At 37.3% G+C, this 24270-nt stretch overlaps 1 protein-coding gene across 2 annotated transcripts in view; it reads left to right on the top strand.

Annotated features, from left to right (window-relative positions):
* Eya4 (EYA transcriptional coactivator and phosphatase 4) overlaps nt 1-24270 on the top strand; it is a 232673-nt gene that overhangs the window by 156619 nt on the left and 51784 nt on the right. For both annotated transcript variants that reach the window (XM_028777356.1, XM_028777357.1), the window contains 5 exons: nt 6849-6973; nt 17838-17930; nt 21898-21964; nt 23431-23573; nt 23690-23833. In XM_028777356.1, the coding sequence (XP_028633189.1) occupies nt 6849-6973; nt 17838-17930; nt 21898-21964; nt 23431-23573; nt 23690-23833 (572 nt within the window). The remainder of the gene's footprint in view (nt 1-6848; nt 6974-17837; nt 17931-21897; nt 21965-23430; nt 23574-23689; nt 23834-24270) is intronic.

The raw sequence follows: 24270 nt of genomic DNA, 5'->3' as shown, positions 1-24270 counted from the left end.
TTCTTGGACAGAGCAGGTGTATGCTGTCAACACTGAAGAAGTGATTTTTACTAAGTGAAAATACTTATTAAATACGTACTCCACTAAAGTAGATGTGCCGTTGAAGGGAAGCTTATTTATCTCCGGTGGACATTTAATCTCCATGTTAAATATATTTGATCTGCTTATCAACTTCAGATTTGATCCTAAGAGCCCATGATTGGTAAATGACAGGGGTGAGGTTTAATGCCCAGTTTAGAGTTAACAGTACCTGATTTTAACCCTACATTCAGCCTCAAAAAATATATTTAAAATATTCAAAAATATTCAAATATATTCAAAAATATATGATATTTTTGTTAAAGACCATGGTTTTTGCCATCATAATCAGAAATTAAATTAGTTTAATAGGTAACTATCTTCATTTCGTACATTACACTGTTGCTTTGTTCCTCTTGGTTAAAAACCTCTAGTACCAAAAATGTTTATCCTACATAATGTCTAGACTCCTGGCAGAGCGTCTCTGTAGAGAAAGAGTTGATATATTCCTCAGTATAATTGATGGCATTGAATGTTTTGATTGTGGCTTTATGGCTTCACTCTACAACTTGCTAGAAGAAAATAATTTCCTGCTTCATTAACCATGGTTTGTAACCGATCTTATAGAAATTTGACTCCTGCTCATTCAAATAATGCTTGAAGGATCTAGGGGAGTTTTGTTCTTTTCTTTGTTTTCCAATGAAGGGACTCTTTTGAAAACCCAAATTTAGACATGCCCTCTTTAGTTTGAAGTATTTTACTCACAATTCTTAGAGGTGTAATTGGAGGACTCGTGCTTTATCTGAATAAGTTGTTGGAGTCAAAGGTGAGAGAGAGAGAGAGAGAGAGAGAGAGAGAGAGAGAGAGAGAGAGAGAGAGAGAGAGAGAGAGAGTGAGTGGTTTTTGGGCTTCAGAGAAAGATGTTTAGTTGTGAGCCCTGAAAGAGGGCTGTAAAGTTATCCAGAGAAGAGCATTGTCTTGCATTTATTTGCTTTGGCTCCAGGGACTGAGATCACTCTATAAATGAGCACACACTGTGAGCGTTCATGTTAGCCTTGAGAACTGTTGTCAAGGTGCTGGAGAATAGTACAGCTCTCCACAGTGTACACAGCATACTTCTCTAGTCCTTCTCAGTAAAGATCATGGGTCTTTCTCCTGTGGCTCCTCATTAGCACAGATCACTCAGTTCTCACCATTTTTGGAGACATGAGCTCATGAAGGCCTCCCCTGGGGCAGCCTGTCCACCAGAGCACAGGCACTAAGTGACAGAGAGATGTCACATCTTGGAGCAGAGAACCAGTCTTGGGGCCATAGCTGTGGCAAGAACATTCAGACCCTATTCAGAAATGTGTTGGCTTAAGGTGGCCTGCTGCTGTCACTGATGTTTTCCTAGGTGTCAGAATATGAGAGCCAGTCGTGACATCAGCTGATCAAGTTAATTTCTTAGCATATAGAAGCATTTTCTCTCACCCCCTCTTTCCTTCCCTCCCTCTCTCTTTTCCTCTTTCCATCCCATCTCTTTCTCTAACACACATATGTATGCACATTATGTATACACATTATGTATACACATTTTGGAGAAATCTCAATATGCTGTGTGTACATATGTATGTATGCATGCATGTATATGAATGTATGCATTCACAAGCACACACATGAAAATTCAACACACATTTATGTCATAGAACTAACTCCATCTTTGTATTAGAAGCCTAAAATTTCCTTGTGTCCTTAGCACTGTGCTTAGAAGAGAGATAGGCAATCAGAGTTCACTAAACTACACTAAAGCTGACTTCAAGTAGCTCAGGCCATTTGCTCTAATTGTTCATTTCTCTTGCCATGTTACTCTGCACATGTTATCGTGGCTAGATACCCCATGTCATCATAACAGTTGTGGGGTAGAGCAGAACGCACAACAGAGAGCAGTTTCTGCTCTCCTGGAGCCTTGCACTACAGTTAGATGGGAAGAATCCTCTCTGTCACTTCTATTTTTCAGTTAGGGAGAATAGATTATGTTTTATACTAAGCAACATCATAACCAAAGCAAGTGCCAAACCCATATGTTCATTTGCATCCATCCAGTGGTCAAACTGCAGTTTCTCTAGGTAGATACTGAGAATTTGCGACCTAGAATCTTGTCCTTTAATGTCTATTTTATACAGAGAGAGAAAGCTCATGTGACAGGGTTATAAAGTCTAGGACACTTGCGTTTCTTGGGTCCTGAACAGCTGATGGAGGGACTCTATAAATAAACAGGGCCATGACTCATTACTAGGATCTACAAAGGGTGAATCATAATGTCTGAGTTGGACTAGACTCTGCAGTACACAAACTTAAGGTTTACACTCCCTTGGGTTTGAAGAGGACACTTCAGATTATTCAAATCAAATTCCAACTGTGCTGCAAACAAAAACTCTAGAAAAGAATCAAGAAGCTAGTTCCTGCATCTTGGGATTCTTTCATTTCTTCTTCTTTTTTTTAATTACCACATCAGGCTAAGATTAAGTTCACTTATTTAAATTGCCCAGATAGATTCTAATGTTTAAAATCCTGAAGATATAAGGCTCATGAAAAGGGAGTTGAAAGAGACATCCTAGAAGGGAAGGAGGGCCGGCTTGACATGTAATATGTATGAGCAGTGTTTGATGAGGCAAAATACTTGTTTGTATTGACATCTGTAATTTTTGAAAAAAAAATTCAATTGCATAGACCTTTCAAAGTACCTGAAGTTAGATGACTGCATGTCCAAAGCAGACACAAGAGACTACAGGAAGATACTTCTGCATTCACAGGGATAATGACATATTTCTGTTCACTAAATGCTCCTTTAATTGTAGGGAGTTTAAATCCAGTAAAATAAATATGCCCAAGGAGCTGCACCATAAAACTCCAGATAGCTGCCTTCTCATTTCTTGTGGACCAGACTGCTGCAGCACACCAGGGCTGTATTCACTTCATAGGCTAATTTTTTGTTGGTTTACAGAAGGAACATGGTTTGCTTCTTTGCTTTTTTTTTGTCTGTGTGGTGTATGCTACGTTCTTTCATTCCTGACTGATTTTCCTGGCTTACACATCTTGTACATGATCCAAATTGGCTTGGAGCCCCCACACTACTTTGAATCTTTGGTAATACTACTGACTAAAAGCCTCCCTCAGGTTTCTATATTTGAACCAATCAAAACTTAGCTTGCAATTACAGAGATATTTTTCCTTATTCTTTAAGCTTACATTACTGTCTGTCCCATCAGTGGGCTGCTAATACTCTAAACCTTAAAGTCCAAGGAAGAGACTCTGCCCTCTTGTATCAACTTGCTTGTGTTGAGAACCAGTTAAGGCATCTAGTAGAAATCTGAGTTGGTGATTGTCAGGCTATTGAAGGATCTGCCACTCCATCCATTTCAAACCCCCTTAAATGTTCCTCATGTCACTGATCACATAAGCACAAGTGTCTGTCTGGACGATGTACATCTCTATTTAGATTTTTATCTCTAATTAAGGCAGAGTCCAAGAATTAATTTCTACTTGCTTTCAGTTAGTAGAGTTGAACAGAGAATACAACATTGTACTTGCTGGGATTTGTGTGTCAATCTGACACAAATTAAAGTCATCAAAGAAGAAAGAGCCTCAGTTGAGGAAATAGTTCCATGAGATCCAGTTGTAGGGCATTTTCTCAAGTAGTGATTAATGGAGGAGGGCCCATCCCATTGTGGGTTCTGTCATCTCTAGGCTGGTAGTCTTGGGTTCTGTAAGAAAGCAGGCTAAGCAAGTCACAGTGAGCAAGCCAGTAAGCAGCACCCTCCATGGTCTCTATATCAGCTACTGCCTCGAGATTCCTACCCTGCTTGAGTTCCTGTCCTGACTTCCTCTAATGATGGATTGTGATCTGGAAGTGTAAGCCAAATAAACCCTTTCCTGCCCAACTTGCCTTTTGCTCCTTGTGTTTCATTGCAACAATAAAACCTCAACTAAGGCAACCATATACAAACAACATTACCCTTCATGCAGACCCATCCAGGTCTTGCCGGCTGATTCTAAAGCCTTAGTCATACATAGGCCTGCTTATAGCAAATGTGCTTTCCTTTAACATGGGTAAGGTTTTCCTGATTCCTCAGAATATTCACAGTTTCCTGAACATTACATAAGAAAGCTCAATGAACTGTAAAACACAGTGTTTGTTTTCTTTTGTCATTTTTTTCCCCAAAGACAAGCCCTTTTGTTACATGGCAGTTAAGGCAAGGTATCTGGCCATTCAGAATCTTCTTGGGCTAAGTTGAACCATTGCTGTACAATGAGCCATCCAACTTCCAGCTTCCTTGACACACCACCATCTTGATAGTTCAGTGTTTGAACTATGGGCTTATTGAAGATGGAGACACTTTATGGTTCTGTTTACTACTGAGAAAGTCCTTGCCTGATAATCTTCAACAATTCACCCAGAAGATCTCAAAATTTTTCCAAAGCAAATATCGTAATTGATATTGATATGAATTAAAGAGGAATCCCCCTTAAGTATCTAAACATCACTTTCTTTCTGTCTTTACTCCTTATTGATACTTTATCTCTCCTGCCTGTTTAACTCTGCTGGTAAAATGCTGCCCCCAAGGAGAAAGCACACATCTTAGTCCTTGCTCTGAAATAATTTAGCATTTCCTAATCTACTGTGACACAAGCTGCAGAGGTTTTCAAGGATGTTTTCATAGATGAAGGAGAACTCACTGGTCTAAGTTACCAAGAATGTATGCCATGAATGGATGGTGGATATTATTCAGTACATCTTTGCAACCACGGTCATAGTATTTGCTAATATTGTGCATTGCATTGATCTCCAGATGTTAAACCTACCTAGCATTTCCAGAATAAACCACACTGAACCCAAGACAGCTTCCTTTTCTCGCTGCTTTTCATTTGATAGTAGCCTAACTTCTTGACTGCTTGTAATATGTATGGATCCATGTTGTTCTTGAAACTGCCTTTGTCTGGTTCTAGATCAGGATAATGGACTCTCTTTCAACAGGAAAATAAAGTTTCCTTCCACCTCCCAACTGACAGAATTTACATAATATTACTTTCCCTCACATATTAGCTTCAATTTTTAAAAGATACTTCATTTTTGTGCTGTGTGTCTGTGTGGTGTATGTGCATGTGTATGTAGTGGTATGTTCATGTACATGCCAGTGCAGGTGGTGTGTATGTGAGACCACACACATATGGAGGCCATAGGATGACTCTGGGTGCTTTTGGCAATGACTCTTTATCTCATTTTCTAAGACAGGCTCTGTTCCTGACCCCTGAGCACATGCACTAATCTCTCTGGCCAGTGCATCTGGGAGTACTTGCCATTCTCCAGCTCTGGAATTACAGAGAAGTCCCACCATGCTCAGCTTTTGTTTAAGCGCTGAGCATTTGAAGACAGTCCTTCATGCTTGCAGTGCAGACATTTCCCTGTCTAAACCTTTTTAAAAGTCCCATTCCTGAGATTTTTCTCTATTGATAGCTGATTTGGAGATTTTCTACATTTCTACTGAGTTGGGTTAGACCTCTTTGAAGAAATTCACCTGTTTTCTCCAATCTGAGTTCACTCACATGGTTTATAAGGTCCTTTCATCCTTTCAATACCACCAATGTCTCTAGTGAGTTTTTGGAATTAAAGACTATTTGTTGTTTGGAATTATAAATTATTTGTATTGATTGTGGGTTTTTCTATTTCAATGATTTCTCCCCTCTACTGTTTGATCCTACTGGTATCTGCTAATTTTCCTGTTCTAGTTCCCTAGACGAGACTGTATATCATAGATTTTTCAAGCCCTTCCCCCTGTTTCTGACTAACCACCACCATATATATTGTATGTCATGCTTTGAATTGATGCATTTTCACTATTATTTTGCTCTATCTACCATTTTTCATTTATTTTTTAATTTTTCTTTGACATTAGATTACATAGAAATAACATTTCATTAGTAAATATTACTATATTATATATCATATTATCATTGTTTTTGAGTGACTTTATTATGGTTGGATATCATATTCTATAAGATTTACATTTAATGTCTTATTAGTATTTATCTTGTAGGCCAGTATAGTTCTTTTGGAAATGTTCCATGTCTAATTAAAAATAGCTTATTTCTATAGTTATTATTAGGTCTTATAAATTAAGTCTCATTGTTGATAATAGTGTACTAAGGGTTTTTTATTTATTTTGGAGTCTTTAAAAACAATGACTTTTGTGAAGCCATGTTCTCAGGTTTCAATAGTGTTCATGGAGTTAGTTACCTCTTTCTTCCTTTAATTTTGTCAAAAAGTCTATTCTTGAGGGATCTCAGGTTTATTTGATACATCAATTCATTCATATTCTCAGAAGCAAACATATATCAAAGTCTCCTCTTTCTGGATAGAAAGCATTACTTTTTGTTAGAAGACTTACAAGTCTTGCTGTCAGCCTCAGGGTTGTTTTTAAGCCACTTAGATCAACTTGAGTTGTTTTTACTTCTGGCTACTGGTTACCTCCTCGCTGATACAGGGGCTGCTGAGTCACAGAAGTTAAAAATTCTCCTCGTTCCTCTGTGCTGCTAACAAGAATGACTTATTTCAGGACGACATCCATGTCAACATAGGCAGCCTTGATCAGAGTCTGACCTTTTGTTGGCCTCATTACATTAACACACATGTAAGTTTGCACAGCAGAGCAAGTCATGCATTCTCACTGTGGATTCTATCCTGATTTCCAGTGTGCTGCCACTGACATACATGAACACTCAAAAGATGAAAGGAAAAATTAGAAATGTTTGCTGAAATGTCAGTTTGATCTCTGCTGCCCCTATTCTAACAGGTCTATGGAAATGCAAGATCTAGCAAGTCCCCATGCCTTGGTTGCAGGCAGTGATACATCTGGGAGCTCCAAGCTGGATAAATCCGGTCTCAGCAGCACTTCGGTCACAACAAATGGGACAGGAGGTAAGTGCCATCCCAAATATGCCAGAGTCACCTCTAAGGGCTTGCCTCAAACTTCATGTAAGGGGTTGTTAATAAATAGCTACCCTACTCCTGATGCTGTGATCAGAGTTACATACAAGGAAACCCATCTAGTTTATAAATGTTCCACTTATCTCCAAAGTTATCTATGCTCTTATCTCTGCTCTTATCTATGCTATGAGCATACACAGGGAATATAAAGTCCTGAGAAATTTTATATTTGCCCTTAAAAATATTCCATAGAATTTAAAAATTGTGGATAAAAGATACACACACACATTAATTTGCATATTCAATATTTTTGTTTTAGTTTCAAATTTAAATGAAGTGCTCCCCAATTTTCATTAAAATGGTGTTTCTTTCAATTGATTTAAAATGCAATAAAATATTTATATCTGCTGCATTTTTCAAAAAGAATAATACTATGACACCTGGCATTTATATGAAAGAATGAATTGCATTTTCCCAATTTTCTCATTTTATTAAGTTACAATTAATGCCACAACTTACGATAACAGTAAGTTATTATTTCAAATATTCTCCATTACTATTTTTAAGAAATGCACTCAGTTTGTCAAAACACATGATCCAATTGTGTAAAAGATATTTACATTTAGAAACACTATGACATATATAAACACACAAGCAATATATAAAATTGTATTTTAAATTATTCATTATCAGCCTAGGAACCAAAGTCAAATTTATGAAAACTCTGTTTTACTTGACAAACTACTCATATGGCCAGATATCAGCATTTGCCACATCATATTTTCTTGTATCTGTGAGATTGATATACCCCTTCCCAAAAGTTCATGTTTTTCTTGTCAAGTTGTGTGCATTGTAACCTACCCTGCATTTTAATAATGTGTTACACCAAACCCTTTGTAGATTAACACTTCCCTTGTTAACTTGTCTCTAAACATGCATCTGTAATTTCAAGCTAATGAATGGATGGATTTGGAACTGCAAGTGTTTAGGGATATTTAGTCAAACCCACCAGAGCATGAACATTCATTTACTGTTAAAGTCAGAGCTGAGTACAGATAATAAGGCTGAACAATTCAAGCTCTCTGAAAGAAGAGCTGGGAATTTATGACTCACACACATAGTTGCGAGGACCAAAGCAGACCTAATGCACTAATATACAGAAGGCACACAGTACAGTTAGTCTTGCTGAAAGGTCGGAAACTGGTGCCAGCACTGGTGATTACCCAAGGACACTTAGCACACCTTCAGACGATGAACTCTTATACTGTTCCTGTTCTCAGGGGACAACATGACTGTTTTAAACACAGCAGACTGGCTGCTGAGTTGCAACACCCCCTCTTCCGCAACAAGTATGAGAGCCGATGGTACACTGCATGTGTTTGGGTGTGTGGATTTGACATCTGGTTTGCTGTCTGCTATATGTTTGCTCCTCTTTTCTATGTTCTACACTTATAAGCTAAAACTGGCAAACAAACAGGCCTTGTATCTCTCCGTGTTTAACATCTGGCTGAAGTTTTCTTATCATTTATTACTCTAATCTTATATGCTTAGATCAGTGGGTTTTTTTTCTTATATTTTTCTTTTTTTGGGGGGGAGATTTATCCACTTAGATTTATTTATTTATTTATTTATTTTTAGTATGTGGATCTTGTTCAAATAGTATTATGATAATCACATTTCTTTTTTTTTCTCAAATCGTAATTAATTCACACAGGGGTTATAAACACAGAAAGGCAGGATGTGGGGAAGGGAATGACACTGGAGTGTGGTGTTCAGGGGGAATACAGATATCTTCAGAACCTGGTATCAGCTAGGTGAAGGTTCAGGGGACAATTCACTATGACTCTGCCTATGACTCGCTTGTCCTTATCTAAGTTGGTACTGTCTGCCCAGGCTACCTATTTACAAGGTCTATGACTACTCAGGCTTATAAGTTTCCACAAAAGCTGCCTGTTGACATTAGCTTATAGCCATCTGTTTCAATGTTTTTCCACTGAGACCCAAGACTTGGTGTTAGTATACATGTATGACAGGCCTATTGCTGATTTTAGGCCTATGGGTGATTTTAGGCCTACAGTGTGTAAGCAGGGCTGCCCCTGACATCTCTCTTCTCTAAGTATAGAAGGGCTGTGGCAATTCTAAACTTGCGAAGGCAGGGATAGAGGCCTGACCTCCAGTATTTGAAGGGGACCTTGTAATGGCTCCAGTCCCCCTGTCGTTGTCCAGTGAGGCATGAGGGCCATATCCGTCCCAATGTCTTTTTCCTGGAGAGGGGATACTTTTGACATCAACCCCTATGCAGTCAGGCTTGTCCCTCAGGGAACTCAGACAGATATTTTTATCTTTTATTTATATTCCCTTGCAGTGCTTAGCCTCGCAGCCTAAACAAGAATTCAGATCGCCTGTCAGAGGGGGTTCTGGGTGGCCCCTCTCTGCTTGGTCTAGGGGCAGAAGTCCCCCCCTTTTAGGTTGGGTGAAAATGGGTTTTGGAAACATCCTGTATAAAGTAACAACCTCATCTTGAGTCTCATGGTCCTCCATAGCTAACTTATGATAATGTATCTGAGTAGGTTTTGCTACCAAATTATTTATCTGCTGTATCACAGAGTTAGTCTGCCTATTTGAGGGCCAGAGACCAGCAGAAAAAAGCAAAAAGAACCCAAATAATGGTCCCAAGATGGAAGGAAATAGGTTTGACAATCTTGGAGAGGCTGCAAACCAATTCTTGTACCAGCATTCATCTGTCTCTTTCTCTCTCTGATTTTTCTTAGGGCTTTCACTACCTATTTCGTGCTCTCTTTAACTCTCCTTGTCTTGTCTATGTAAAGGCAACCTTCTTCTTTAAGAGCTGTACACAGTGAAGAGCTGTATACAGTCTTTTCTATTGTACTAGAGTAAATCAAGTCCAATAAGGATCTTTGCGATTTTAGGAGGTCTCTTCAGACAGTGAAACGAGGGATTTCTTCATATTAGTGATGTCAATCTCTAGCTGTTTGATGTTCTTGTCAGTGGCCCTTCAAAGGTCTGAGTAGTATAAGTTCGGAGGCCAGCGTCTGGATTAGAACTTCTAACAGCAGACATCACGGGTTATTCATTTTTACCTGGGATGCTGCCTGAGTTAAAGCTCCTGGGAGTCCCTTTTTCTCTCGGTTTTCTGGGCTTGGGTAAGGAGCTGCCGCCTGTGACCTGCTCTATGCTCGGGCCCAGACTGGAAGTCCTTATATTTTTCATACTTCTGCACCACTGGGGATTATATTGACTCATAGTTAATTATCAGTTTCTTATGCAGTTCCTTCAGCACAACAAAATCATGTCAATCAGAACAGTCTAAGCCAGTGAGAGTTCAAAGAAACTCAATTACCCAATGACCTAGTTATTCCCTCAATTTATATTCTTAATACTACTACAAGGTTTTTACTATTTTATACTTTTGAAAAAATATTCCAAAGAATCTAAAATAGAACTAGCATTCAATATTCTACCATTTTAAAAGTTACTAGTAGTGACAGATGTGCTTATAATATTATTAGTATGATGTAGTAGAATATACCTGTAATCCTAGCTGCTTAGAAGACTGAAGTAGAAAACTCACAAGTTTAAGTCCAGCCCACATAGTAAAACCCAATCTTAACTAACTGAATAAATGAATAAATAACAAAATTAAAAATTAAGCCTCTTAAAAGGTTCCAATCTATCTATGTTGACTGCATTCATCCGTACATGTAAGCATTCTCCTAGAATAAATGCTAATATGCAATCGAAAGTTAAAACAAAACCATCACACTCCTACAGAGCCTTCTGTCTTAGGATTTAAATGGAAATGTAGATCACATCCAGGCATTAAAATAGTTTGGTTTAACATTGCTCCATTTCAGACTAAATTAAAATATATGGCAAATAAAAAAGTATCATATTCATTATTTATATTTTCGTAATTTGAACTGCAAATATTTTCCATTTTCATGCTTAAAAAGTGTTGTCAGAATGTAGCTATTCTTGATTCCTTTTGGTAAAGAGCCAGATGGTAAGTGCTCTCCCATGATGGTAGGTCAGTCATTTGGTTTACTCCCACAGCTCATCTCCACTGTGGAGAACGAAAAGTAGCTCTAGGCTGTGTGTAAATAAAGGCACGGGGTTCTGTTCCAACAAAACTGTATTGATAAACCCTCATTTAAATTTTACATGCTTTTTTGTGTTACAAATATCTTGTGTTACAAAATATTCTGATTTTGCTGATATTTTTACAAAGCAATTACAATGGAAAATTCATCCATGGCTCACTGATATTTATTCCAAAATGGTTACAATATAATCACATGTGATACAAAGTTACAATGGAGAACTCTTGCATTGAGAGTTTCACCCAGTCCATGTCATCTCAAGCAGAAACATCTTCCTAAGTATACAGCATTACTTTTTCCTGGTCTGGCATGCTATGCTCAGGTTGTCTGTAAGGGCAAGGATGTACACAGCAGAAGTACAATGAATCTGGACTTTAGCATTCAGCTACACTGACTGGCTGTGTCATGTCTAACAAGTTCTTCGTTCTTCCATGTCTTACCTCTTTAATATGAAAGGAATATTCAAGCCATCCTGGTGGGCATTTTTGTTATTAGATTAATTGATTGGTGGTAAATACCACTATAGTTTTCTCCAAATAGATAATTCCATAACATTTAGACAATAGTTTTTAAAGGAAACTAGAAAAATTCATTGTTTGAAAACATTTGTCATGCTACATATTCTCTAAATTTATAAATCCATAAACTGGGCCAAAGAAACCAACCACGTAGTATTGGTATGCTAGAAATAATTCGATACGATTGTTAAGCTATAATATTAATAACTAATGATAAAATGGGTTCTCAGACACTGATAGAGAAATTTTAACAAATTTTAATGATGTTTCAGCAGTTCTTTATGACACAAATGTTTCCTGTTTGATCTCTCTTATTGAGGATAAAATACATTTAAGCGATTTATTTTCATGATTAGTTTTAGTTCTGTATGTGTGTGTGTGTGTGTGTGTGTGTGTGTGCCCCCAAAGCAGTATTTACAGGTACTTTTGAGCCTGGATATGGATGCTTGGAATTGAACTTAAGCCCTCTGCACTTCTCATTGGTCAGCATCTCTTTGGCTGTACATATTCTATTTTAATACCAGTTTTAGTATTAGATTTAGATCATTTGATTAATTTATTACAATAAAACCAAAAGAACAGCTAAATTCTAATGGCATTTCCCAATTCTTTAGCATTAAAACGAAATTTAATTATAAGCTTTTTAACTAAGTTGAAACATCACTTTAAGACCTTGTGTCACCTACACATCTCATGTTTCTTAAACTGAGTTAAGAAGTTGTATCACCTTAATTCCAACAATATTAATCTATCTGGAGATTTATGTTGAAATCCACATTTTCATCTCAAATGTTTATTGTTTGTAAAAGTCGATGAAGTGTAAAATGTAGGAACCAGGTGCAGTACTGTATACCTATAATGAGCAGAATACTAGGCAGGGAAGGAGGGAAGAAAAGAGGGAGGAGCTTAGCAAATAAGTCAATGGTGAGGCTCTGAGCACTATATGGACATGTGCTTATTTCAGCTCTGCTGCTAGTACACAAATGCAACAGAGAACAATACCTAAATTGAATGTGTTCAAACACTGGAATACAGATTCCACCTCATAAAGTGCTCTTACATTGCTTTATAATTATTCCAGCCAATAAAAATACAGGTCATGGGGTAAGTGTATTGGTGTATTGGTGTATTTTAGAAAAAAAAATCTGTAGGTATCTGAGAACCTTGTTCCAGATATATGCAATTTCTGATTTGGATTTTATAAATACTGTCAGGATCCTTGGATCAGTCATTTTCATATCATATACAAATACTTAGATCTGGTGGGTGTGCTTTAGACAATGCTAAAGAGAGTACATTTTACTTTCTCATTTAATTGAATCATAGTGAGACCCAATTATATTCCATTCCCTGTACTGGAAAATGTGAACTCAGTGCTCCAAATAGTGTGCTTCTGACCAGCCAGCCACTAAAACACTGCACAAAGCGAAACAGACTTGAAAATATCAATGGAAGTCTGGGAGTGTCCAAGCTCAGTGAACAGCTAGAACAGTTGATTTAACTCTTCATGGAGCTTAAGAAGTTCTGACAGAAAAGATTGGGAAAACCAAAAACATGACACTGTCATCAGCTATACTTGTAAAATTTGAAGTAGATATCAAGGAAACTTCTAGAACTTTTCACATTTAGCCAGCTAACTCTCATTTAGTAAACTTGTTTCTACTTATTTATTTAGGAAGAGTTCCCTACTGCTACACTGCTCTTTTTGTGTTCTGTAACTGTGCTCTTGTTATATTCTTGTAGAATGACAATCATGCACTGTTTCATCAAATTCTGTCACAAAACTAAATATTTATTATACAGCTCAGAAGAGAATGCACTAACAGGCAAGCCTAAGATTTTGAGATGATGTATTGATCCAGATTAACATAGATGATGTGTCATAGTGGTTATTAAAACTGGAAGGCAATGCTCACTTACACATCGTGTTGTAAATTGGGATATTCAATAGATTTCTTGTTAAGATTCTTTGCAGAATCTGTCAACAGTCAGGGAAAGAGACAGATAGCATGAAGCTGGCAGGGAGCGAGGTGGCAAGAGTTTGGGAGCAGTTGGGAGATGAAAACACATGACCAAATTACGCTGAATGAAAGAATTAGCTGTGTGCTGTGGCTGAGGGGGAAGTATGCAGAGTTACATATGTACCAGTTTAAGCACAGATTTCTGAAAATGAAATGCAAACTGTAAATTACTTGGCCTGCTTTCTAAGGACTAAGATTGAGTTATAATAATAAAATAAATTTCTCCATACACACACAAAAATATACCACATATTACTGTTAAGCCTAAGTTCTAAAGACACTCTAAGGAGACAAGATAAACTTTGCTTTGATGACTGACTTAGGAACAAGCATGAAAAATGACCTGGGAATTCAGAAGTTGTAAATGACAGCCGCCAATAGTCACACTTGGTCTGGACATAGTCTGTAGATGGCAAGTATTTTAAAAAGCTGAAGTATGGAAAAGTACAGTTCTACTATTTGTCTCTATGTAAAGTACCCAGCTATAGGAATGACTTAGCAAGGGTTTCTTCACAAAACAATTCTGGACGAAGTGAGATTTACTCTATCCCACTTTGAGAGAAATGTATTGTAGCTTTCTTATTTTACGCATGCAGGAAAAGAAAGCCTCAAAACTTTCAAACCAGGACATTTGAGTATGAATGTTGATTTTAATTCAAAGTATTTGATGCAAGAATTTGACTCTTGCTATAAAACTTGGAGTTGTCTACTATACAAGATTTTTCTTCCATTTTAATATGTAAATGATTTTGGAGGCTATCCTAAAAATAGGTAACGACATTTGTTTGACATATATTAATTTGCAAAACTAACATTACAAAATTAAAATATTTTTAAATAGTTTTATGAATATGTGCTCAATTTGGATTTTTATAAGTTTTCAAAAAAATTAAAAACAAAGATTTTTGTTTTGTTAATAAAAATTTTTCTAATAGCACCATAGACACAACATTAAAAAACAGTTTGGTACCTGAACTGTATCCATTATATCTCATTTAAAATGCAGAAACAAAAGCAAGATGGAAAAAATGTGAATATAAACCAATTATCTTTGGAAGCCCAGTGGACATAACATCCATTACAAAGGATTATTTATAATTTTGATGTAATGTATATTTTCTGCTACTTAACACATTTTATATTATTAGAGGTAATCTAATAATCTTTTTCTAATGTTTTGAGAATTGTAATGATATAAAAGCATTGATTTATCTTTTTGAGTTTTCTCTCATTGAGAAAACTCAGAATAGTTATTATTAGCAAATTGCCCATTCTTCAAATAATAGTAACAAAATGACTAGCACCTTCCTAGGACCTCAAGTGATTTGCCAATGACCATATAATGTAAAAATAATTTACATTTTGGGAAAAAGTGATCAATTTTGTTCCTTTTTCTGCTATCTAAGAATTAACCAGGCTATCCCTGCTTAGCTCTCGTGGACTAGATCCCACTATGTTATAGCCATAAACGTTGCCTATTTCTACTTTATACTACCCTTACCTACAAAGAAAAAGGAATTTGACATTAATGTATATATTTTTTCTCGAAATGTTAGTATCAGGGTTTTTTTGCCTTGTCATTTTAAAATTCATTCATGTTAGAACACTTGGAACCTCTTGGTATTTCTGCATGTCTTCACATTCTCTCCAGGAGACGGCTTTCCTCAGTAAAATAAACCACCTTTTTCCTGAATACAGACTTTTTAAATTAATGAAAGATGTCACCAGAATTATGAATGGGACCAAACATCTCTTTCTCTTCTTCGATCTCCTTTTGACTGCCTGAAGCTTTCAAATTCAGGAAATTATAATCAAAACCAATGCTGAGTGATGCCTAAATCAACTCTTGAGATTTGTTTCCATGGTAACAACACTAATCACCATCAACGTGTCTGGCTTCTAGACCAGTTTTGACAAACTCAGCTCACCTTCTGCCCCTCGTCTCTCAAGGAGACATCCTAGTAGAGGTATAATAAATCTCTGTTACAATACTGTTTACAGACATAGACATGGTTGAATGGGAACTTAGTCATATTAGAATTTGAAAGCTCTAAAATGTCTCTTGTCTGCAAGTTCCAGAAGTTTCTGGGCTACGCTTTTTGTCATAGGTGTCATAAGTAAGATGCGGACTTTGAATGAGACAGATTCACACTCATCTAGATCATCTCCTGTGTTAACTTTATGCAGATAGAAAGGAATCCCAATTAGCAGGCAATACAGTGTAGAGAGTGGATGTGCAAGTTCACCAGCTGATGTCAAACTCAAACTCTTAACAGCAATGTGATCAGGGCGAGCGATTTTGTGTTTCATGCTTCAGTCGATCATTTGAAAAATGGAGATGGTAATAGTGTCCCCTAACTGCCGTGGTAGTAAATGAATTTGTCATTTATATGGCTTACTTCCATCCACCTGGATTGCCTAGAATGTGATAGGCAGGTTTCGAGTGTGTGCTAATGCACACCTTGGTGCCTATCGGTCTGTTTTAAAACAATAGTCCATTAGGAAAACATGCATAACAGCCTAGTAGCAAATCCCAGTATTTTACAGCTGCTCATCATAGTGAAGTATTTTCAATTACACTAAAAGGAAATCACATTTTTGTTTTACTCAGAGCTACTGTCTGGATATGACAGCTTCACACTGGTACACAGACCATAAATGCCAAGTATAACGATTCAGTGGAATTCCAATCAAGCTTTGTTGAATGTACATGTTCTAAAATGTAGTCATGTCTGGATGCATAGTAAATAACTTTGTAATAGTACATTGTTTTTGCAGTGGTAAATGTAGATCAGATATATCCGTTACATCGTGAATGAAAATTACCAAATGTAGTAACTACAGATCTGTTATTCACTATTTTGCAGATAACTAGGCTAAACAGATTATTGCTACTATTAAAAAAGAGGCAAACTTTAAATTTCCCTTCTCCAAAAATAAGTAATTCTAAAGTGGGTGCCTGTGTGTGTGTGTGTGTGTGTGTGTATCTACGTGTGTGTTCAACTTTCTGCATTCAACCATTATAGTTCTCTGAATCTGCTACCAATACATGTTATTGTCCAATTGTGTATACTAAAGCTAGACCTCAGTGAGGGTTTGGCTGAGTTTGCTACAGAAGGGTGTAACAACACTGCATGCTTCCCATTAGCCAGCCGCTTCTCTAATGGGGTCACGTTCCTTACTTGCTTGGTTGGTGGGTGCTGGATGAGCCCACTAGTCTTTTGTAGCACACTGACTCATGGCTGGCTAGTATTAAATTCTCTCCTCTAGTTGTCTGCTTGCTTCTAAGTTACTTAATTGCACCAGCCCACTTAACAGCCAGGGAACATTAAATGTGTCAAGTAAAAAAAAAAAAAAAAAAAAACTTAGTTTATTCCCTGACTGCTATGAGATATATATGGTAGGATTTTTGTCAATAAAGGGAAAATATGGTGTGACCAAATTGGTAGAGGCTGTGTCATTGCATGTGATAATGACGACAGTGTGTGCTGTCCCGCTTCTGTGCAAAGGGAGGATTTTGTCAAAATTACGTATGTCAGGCATTTTATGGAGAAACTTGTGATGCTGCAGACATCCTCTCTCATCCAGTACTGATCTCAATGTCATCGAAAGAAAATGTTACACTGTTAAACAGAAACACTTTAAGAACTGTTTTGCTTTATTTGTTTGTTTTATCAGAGTATTTCCTGAGTGCCTTGTCTTTTTACCTGTGCTGAGAATAGGCTCAGGGTTTCATGGATTTGCTTATGCCTCCATTGGACCCTCATGCAATTTTCTCTACATATTTTATTTTATTTGGAAGAATAAAACCTACAGTTGTAAATACCTCTGCGATGACCTGAGTTGAATGTGATAGGAACCCTGTAGACTTCTCATCTGCCTGTTAGTGTGTGAAAGTATGCTTAAGAGAGATTTTTAAAAATGCAAATACAAGTGCTACTGTTTCACTTTTGAAGTCTCCCAGCCTTTAAAAGCCAGACTCTCAGAACCAGCCCAGCCAGAGGATTTTAGAATAAATCTTCTATAAATGCATGCCCACTTAGAAGCTAAATTAACAAAGCTTTTCCTCATTCACTTCTTAAGTTTTCTCTTTTCTCTTGCATGCCCATGATAGCTTAAAAAATATAAATTAGCAGCCAGGGCCTTTGCTTTGAATATAGAAGTAAAACTCACCTGTACTTATTCTTCTGCGTAGTGTCTCTTCTTGCAGTCAAAACAGAGCCCTTGCACAGCAGTGAGACTACTACCACGACTGGAGATGGAGCGCTTGACACTTTTACTGGGTCAGGTAAAGCCTTTAGCTCGTGTCACATTGGGGTCCCTACACATCCTTCACCTTGAGAGCAGCACAGGCTCAAAGCTGTAAGAGTTTTCACTGTTATAAGATCTGCCAGAAACCCACTTTCCCGAAGAACTAATTGTCTTGAAATTACGTGTTTTCTGAAATGGTTATTGGAACATTTTTGCCAACCCTTCAGCCTGCACGGTAACAATCCCATGATGTTCTCATTAGCAGAGCCAGCTTTCTTCATTATTTTATACACTGCTTGATCAATTTAATAATTAGGTCCATAATAGCTAACTTTGTTCCTTCAACTTGCCCGTTTAAATTACATTAAAAACTGCCTTCTGTCTACCCTTCTAGATGTAAAACTATCCATTTGATTCCTTCTAAATAACCTTGTTTCCTCTCTGGGTTTAAGAAAGTACTCCTGTGTAGGCAGCTGAAAGACAAGTATTAAAGGTTAATGGGTTTCTGGAGAACACATGCTGGTCACATTAGAACCCAGCCTGGGAGAGTGGTCCCCTGCTTCAAAGAGAACAATAGTATGTCTTTAAACATCAATCCTTTTTAAATATAAATACCTGACAACTCCCAGCTGGGCCTAAAGAGTACAAATTAAGTTGACTTAAAGGCTCTTTTAAAATTACTATTCTGTATGGCTTATTATCTAATCAATAAAATTTTGCAAACTCAAGAAGGAACTTGTATTATCACAAAGATAAACATGAAGCCCAGAAAAGTATTACGCTAGTTAAGTCTTGGTTGTGTAGCTCTGCTTTCATATATGTTATGTTTAGCCATGTTCTCATGTGCAAGGATTTTATGTGGGTGTGCTTTATGCAGAAAGATTTGAGGGACACCTTGAGTCTAATGTTATGAAACATATTTTACTTTTATGGAGACAGATGATCCAGCTTTATTAGTTCTCACCAGTTATAACAGTTGTCATATGTGCACATAAATACTAGTACTCCAGACAGAAATAAACATTAGTGAACTAGCCTGGCCTAAAGACACATGTGTGCCAATGAGCATTGCTATCAGCAACCCACCTGCCTCACAGGAGATAAATAGACACAAACATATTATATTACCCTGTGGTGCTCGCTAACCGTAACTACTGTTAATTTTCTACAAAATAAATGTATGCAAATATTTTAGGGGGGTATTGGATTATGAAGCAGTTGCTATTGTGCTTCAAGAATATACAAGTTCTTTGAAACGTGAGTTGCCAATGTACAGATTGTAATTTCAGAACTTTACAGTCCAGTTTACAAATAAGAATACAAAAGTCCTCAAAAACATCCAGAGTGGTTTGGCCACATAGTCAAGCATAGACTAGTCTAGAACCATGTGCTGACAATCAGGCCCTGACTATGGTATTGTCCTGGGAACTGTGATGGCTGAGAAAGAATGAGTGTAAGTACTCTTCCTGTTTGTCCTTCACAGCACATCTAAAGACACTTTCTTAGTTTTCTGCTAAGAACTCTCTAGGGCTCCAGGATCTAAGTCAAGTAGCCACTTCCAACACATGATTATTTAATTTCAGTAAATTAAAATTTACTGAAATAAAACAAAATATATTTCTGGTTAAACTGTCCACCTTCCAATTATGTAGTTCCTAACTGTGGTTAATGGCTACCTGAGTGGAAACTCAAATGCAAACCACCCCTAACACTGTGGAGACTCTACTGGACGGCAGAGGTTCAAAATAGACGTTCTCCACAAGCAGTGATTCTGCAGTCACTGCAGGCTGCAGCTTGAGACATTCGGCAGAGTTCTGTGTGTAGTTCAAATATCAGTAGTACCCTAGCTGTGATACCATAAAACATCCAGTACCAGGCTAAACACCCCTTCCCGCCCCCCACTGCTCTCTTCTTCCTGAGTTAAAAAGGAAATTATGGTAAAGGAGTAACAGGTTTAACATTTCTTGATCCCATCCTGTGAGAAACTGGTAATAGGCATTCATTATAGACTACAAACTCAATTCTCAAGACAGTCCAAAGGCAGGCAGCACTGCCTCCTTATGTTGGTAGAAATGATCAAGCGTATTAAGCATAATGAGTCTGGTGCTTTGATGGATGTGTATGAGTCACTACAGAGTAATGAAGCATGACACAACAGTTCCTAGACTTTCCCAAAGCAATCTGCAGATCTTTCTGGAGAGACAGCTTCCACGAGGATCAACATAACTAAATAACTGTGTTGTTGCGTAACCTTTCTAGACATTTATCAACTTGAATAAAAATGATAAGATTTAGTAAAGAACTTATATCACTTTCATAATCAGCTCAGTTTTCTAAGCCAAAGGTTTTGTCTTCTAACCTATTTTACAGACATTAATATAAAGTTTCAAACATCAATCAAGCCTTTAGCTCAAGTTTTAATCATGCCAACAGAGAGTCCTATCAAAAAGCAAAAAAAAAAAAAAAAATCAATGTGAAATTAAGCTTTTCTTAAAGAGGTTTCTATTAAAAACATAAATTTAGTTTCCATGGAACATAGCACAAGGATCTATTCTCATTTATTTGATTTCAAGCTTTTTTTAAATTCTTTTTGGTTTTGGAGAACCTAAGAGAAGAGTAATGTTTTATTTTCAAATAAAATTTGAATTGAATTGAAAATTCACTTAAATCCAGTTCCCCAAATGTTTCAGAACACCATTATGGTCACAATTCAATGGCTCTCAAAACAGATTCATAGTATTGGGTAACATGTGCTTACTACACTATTGCTATGAAAGTTAAAATTTTATTTCCTTACTCTACTCTTACCCACCAAGCAGCATTTTAAATACATTGTACACTTAAGACAAGCACACAGCGTCATAAGCGCAGTGCACACATGTCTGTGAAGCTCACGGGGGCACTTGATAGCATTTGGACATAGAAACATATCATATTGCATGAACCAGCCAGCAACCTAAACCTATTTGTCACTTTTTGCCGTTCTAAATGTTTAGCTCCAGCATTCACAGGAGCAGCTCAGAAAGGGTGTAGTGCTTTGAAGTCTAACTATGATTGATTAGACTAAATTCATGCCAGCACTGTGTTGTGTACTACTTTAATCTTTTTGAAACGTGAATGAACAGCAGATGGCCTAATAAAGACACTCTGTGTGCTTGCCCAGTATGGACTGGCTGGGACGGAGCTGGCTCAACACATCAGAATCCTTGTATGTGCAGTACATCAGTCAGAGTCAAGGCAGATGCCTAAAAGAGAGAAAGACTTCCAAACTTCTGGATACATTCCACAGTGGGGTGCATATTTGAATGAAATATTGAAATAACTTGACTTTCCATTTTAAGGTCTTCTCCTAAAAACATCTTTTATGGTTCAAAACAGGCTTGAAGAGATAATTGGTACAGCATTTTACACCGCTTAAAGCGAGCCAGCTTATCGATAGCCGGTGCTGCCTGTGCACAATCTTATTACTCAAATATTTTGACTGTACATTTTAAAGCACCCATCTGATTGATGGACCAGGAGAGATTGGAGCCAGTAGCATTTTACAGTCAAGGGATGAAAGTTTGAACCCCGAATCTCTTAGCAATTGTTTTATTTTAGTTAGAATAAATATGGACTCAGTATATTGGTATTGTATTTGGGTTTAAGTTGTAAAGTTTGCACACATAAAATATTGACTTTCATATCACAAAAATTTACTGTGTAACCAAAGCCATTTGCCAATAAGCTATCAGTACAGAAGAGTGTAGCAGGGTTGTGAGAAAATGGAAGGTTAACAGTGTTTGTGGGAGAAACAGACAATTTGTACTCTTGCATCAAAACTTGAAACACTTTAATAGGAAGATGGTGTCTAAATCAACTGCTTCTATTTGAAATGAGTTTGAAAAAGATGTGAACTTTAAGCACTGTGTTTAATCTGCAGTTTTCCTAAGTAGGCTGCACACTTTGTGGTGAAGATGTGTTCATGGAGTGATGCTCTATGTGCTGTCGTTTGTGTCTTATAGTAATAACAAGCAGCGGCTATAGCCCCAGGTCGGCACACCAGTACTCCCCACAGCTGTACCCCTCCAAGTAAGTGCCCAGAGTGTTCAGGTTGATTGGAGAGATTTTTTTTGAAATAACATGTGCTAATTTTATATTCACATATGAGAACTTTAAATTGGAAGTGTGGATGCATATAACTATTAAATCTGGACAGATGCATGTGATTAAATGTGATTACATTAGATTAAATGTGATACATTATATTATGTGTGATGCATTAGATTAGATGTGAAAGAGTACGTTTTCCTAGAATTAGAAACATCCAATTGTCTGGGTAATCCCTGATGTTCTCCTGCTCTGAGGAAAACAAGAAGCATGTAGACAAATAAAGCTTCAAAATTCTTCAAACCAGGACACTTGAATATTATTTTGGATTCAAACATAATGATATTTTCTGCTATATAAAGTTTTTTCTTTAAATCTTTAGTATGTAATGATTTTTGTACACTATCTTGAAAATAAGCAAGAATCCATATGAAATGCTACTTACAAGCATAATAGATGTAACTTAAAATGTATTTGAGCTTTTAAATGAATATGCACTGAATTTGGATCTTAAAATAACTTTGTCCTCTATTTTCATGGAAAATTCAAGAAACAGTGATTAGAAGAAAATATACAGAGATCATACTTTAACCAAACACCAATATTTTACAATCCAGTCCCTTACCGTTATATTTTCTAGGATTCCAAGTTACAGTAAAGACACTTTTGAAAGTTTGCTGTGTTGTTTTTAAAACTAGCATAGTCATCTGTTTTGAGGACAGGGAAGATAGGTCAGTTTGCAGTTTAGCTATATCGGATTAATGGGTTTATATCTGGATTTGTTTGTTTAGCAATATGCCAAGATTCATTTTCCTGTGCATTCACATTAAAATACAATAAGTTATGTTCTTTCACACCCAGGATACATTAAATACAGGCTAAGGACTGGGTTCTAGTTGGGAACATGTACAAAATGGACCAATGAAAATAACTGAATTCCATTTCTTTACAAGAAGATATTTCCTTTCTCTCATATTTCCAATTTAGAGTAGTGAATTCTTAGAAGGGTTGCTAAGTAGACTTTTGTAATTAATATATATCACGGGAACACCTGTGGTGAGTGTGAATATACTATGAATACATTCATTGGCTGGCTATGACCATTGTTCCCCATGTATGTACTAAACGGAGTGCTAGTTCAGATGTAAATGTAAAAATGCAGATCTAGAGAAAACTTAATATGCCATCTAAAGCCATTGCTTATTTTAGAGATGAGATGTAGTCTTCAAGTCTTTATATTATCTGTTAAGGGTCACCAGACTAGATGGCATCAAAGCCTCAGGATCCTTTAAAAAATTATTCATTTTTTCAACTTTTATTCATTTCTGACAAGTTGGGAATAAGGAATGGGCTTACTTCCTGGGTGTTACAGGATTTCACTGAAGCTGAGCTGTTTCAACTGATATGCAGTCTTTGTGCCACAGTAATGCTATTTTTCTGATATTTAGGCCCTATCCACACATTCTTTCTACACCAGCAGCTCAAACAATGTCGGCCTATGCAGGCCAAACTCAGTACTCTGGGATGCAGCAGCCGGCCGTCTACACAGCCTACTCACAGACAGGACAGCCCTACAGCCTGCCTGCCTACGGTAGGTCACATCAGCAATCATCTGTTGGCTGGGAGCTTTCCACACTAGTGCAAGTCCCAGCCCTGAGGGACGTTGTTTTACTAACCAAGTGTTTTGCCTGTGTGTTTCCTAAATAGATCTTGGTGTGATGTTACCAGCCATCAAGACAGAAAGTGGGCTTTCCCAAACTCAGCCCCCGTTACAGAGTGGCTGCCTCAGCTACAGCCCTGGGTTTTCTACCCCACAACCAGGCCAGACAACTTACTCTTATCAAATGCCAGGTAAGTGGTCAGTCATAAAACATGTTCCTGGAAAAAATAATACAATGGATTCTTTAAATGTGACTATGTGACTTCAGACTTAGGAACGGTGGTTTTCAGTCTCACCAAGGCTCAGATGATTTCCTAAGAAAAGGCAAAGTACCAGGCAGATGAAAACAGCTTGGTGCAGGTGGAGAAAGATGATGCATACCAGTTGTAAAGATTTAAGGTTAAGCTCAGGCAGGAAATGAAGGGCAAGCAAAGCAACGAGAGCCCCCAGGCAGGCACTCAGGCAAGCAGGCACAATCAGAAGCCTGAGGTTCTTCTAAATAAATGTTGTGAAATGACTCATAGAGGCTGACTGCAGAGGTAGCTTTTCAGGTTCCTTGTCTGCTGTCAGTAGGGAGCTAGAATGGAGTGCAGCTTTCAAATCTCTCAGATTTCAAAGTTCAGTAACC

This window comes from Grammomys surdaster, unplaced genomic scaffold (assembly GCF_004785775.1).
Source record: "Grammomys surdaster isolate TR1022 unplaced genomic scaffold, NIH_TR_1.0 280, whole genome shotgun sequence".
NCBI lineage: Eukaryota > Metazoa > Chordata > Mammalia > Rodentia > Muridae > Grammomys > Grammomys surdaster.
Note: the sequence above shows the minus strand (reverse complement) of the source record. Positions and strands in the feature narration are given on the sequence as shown.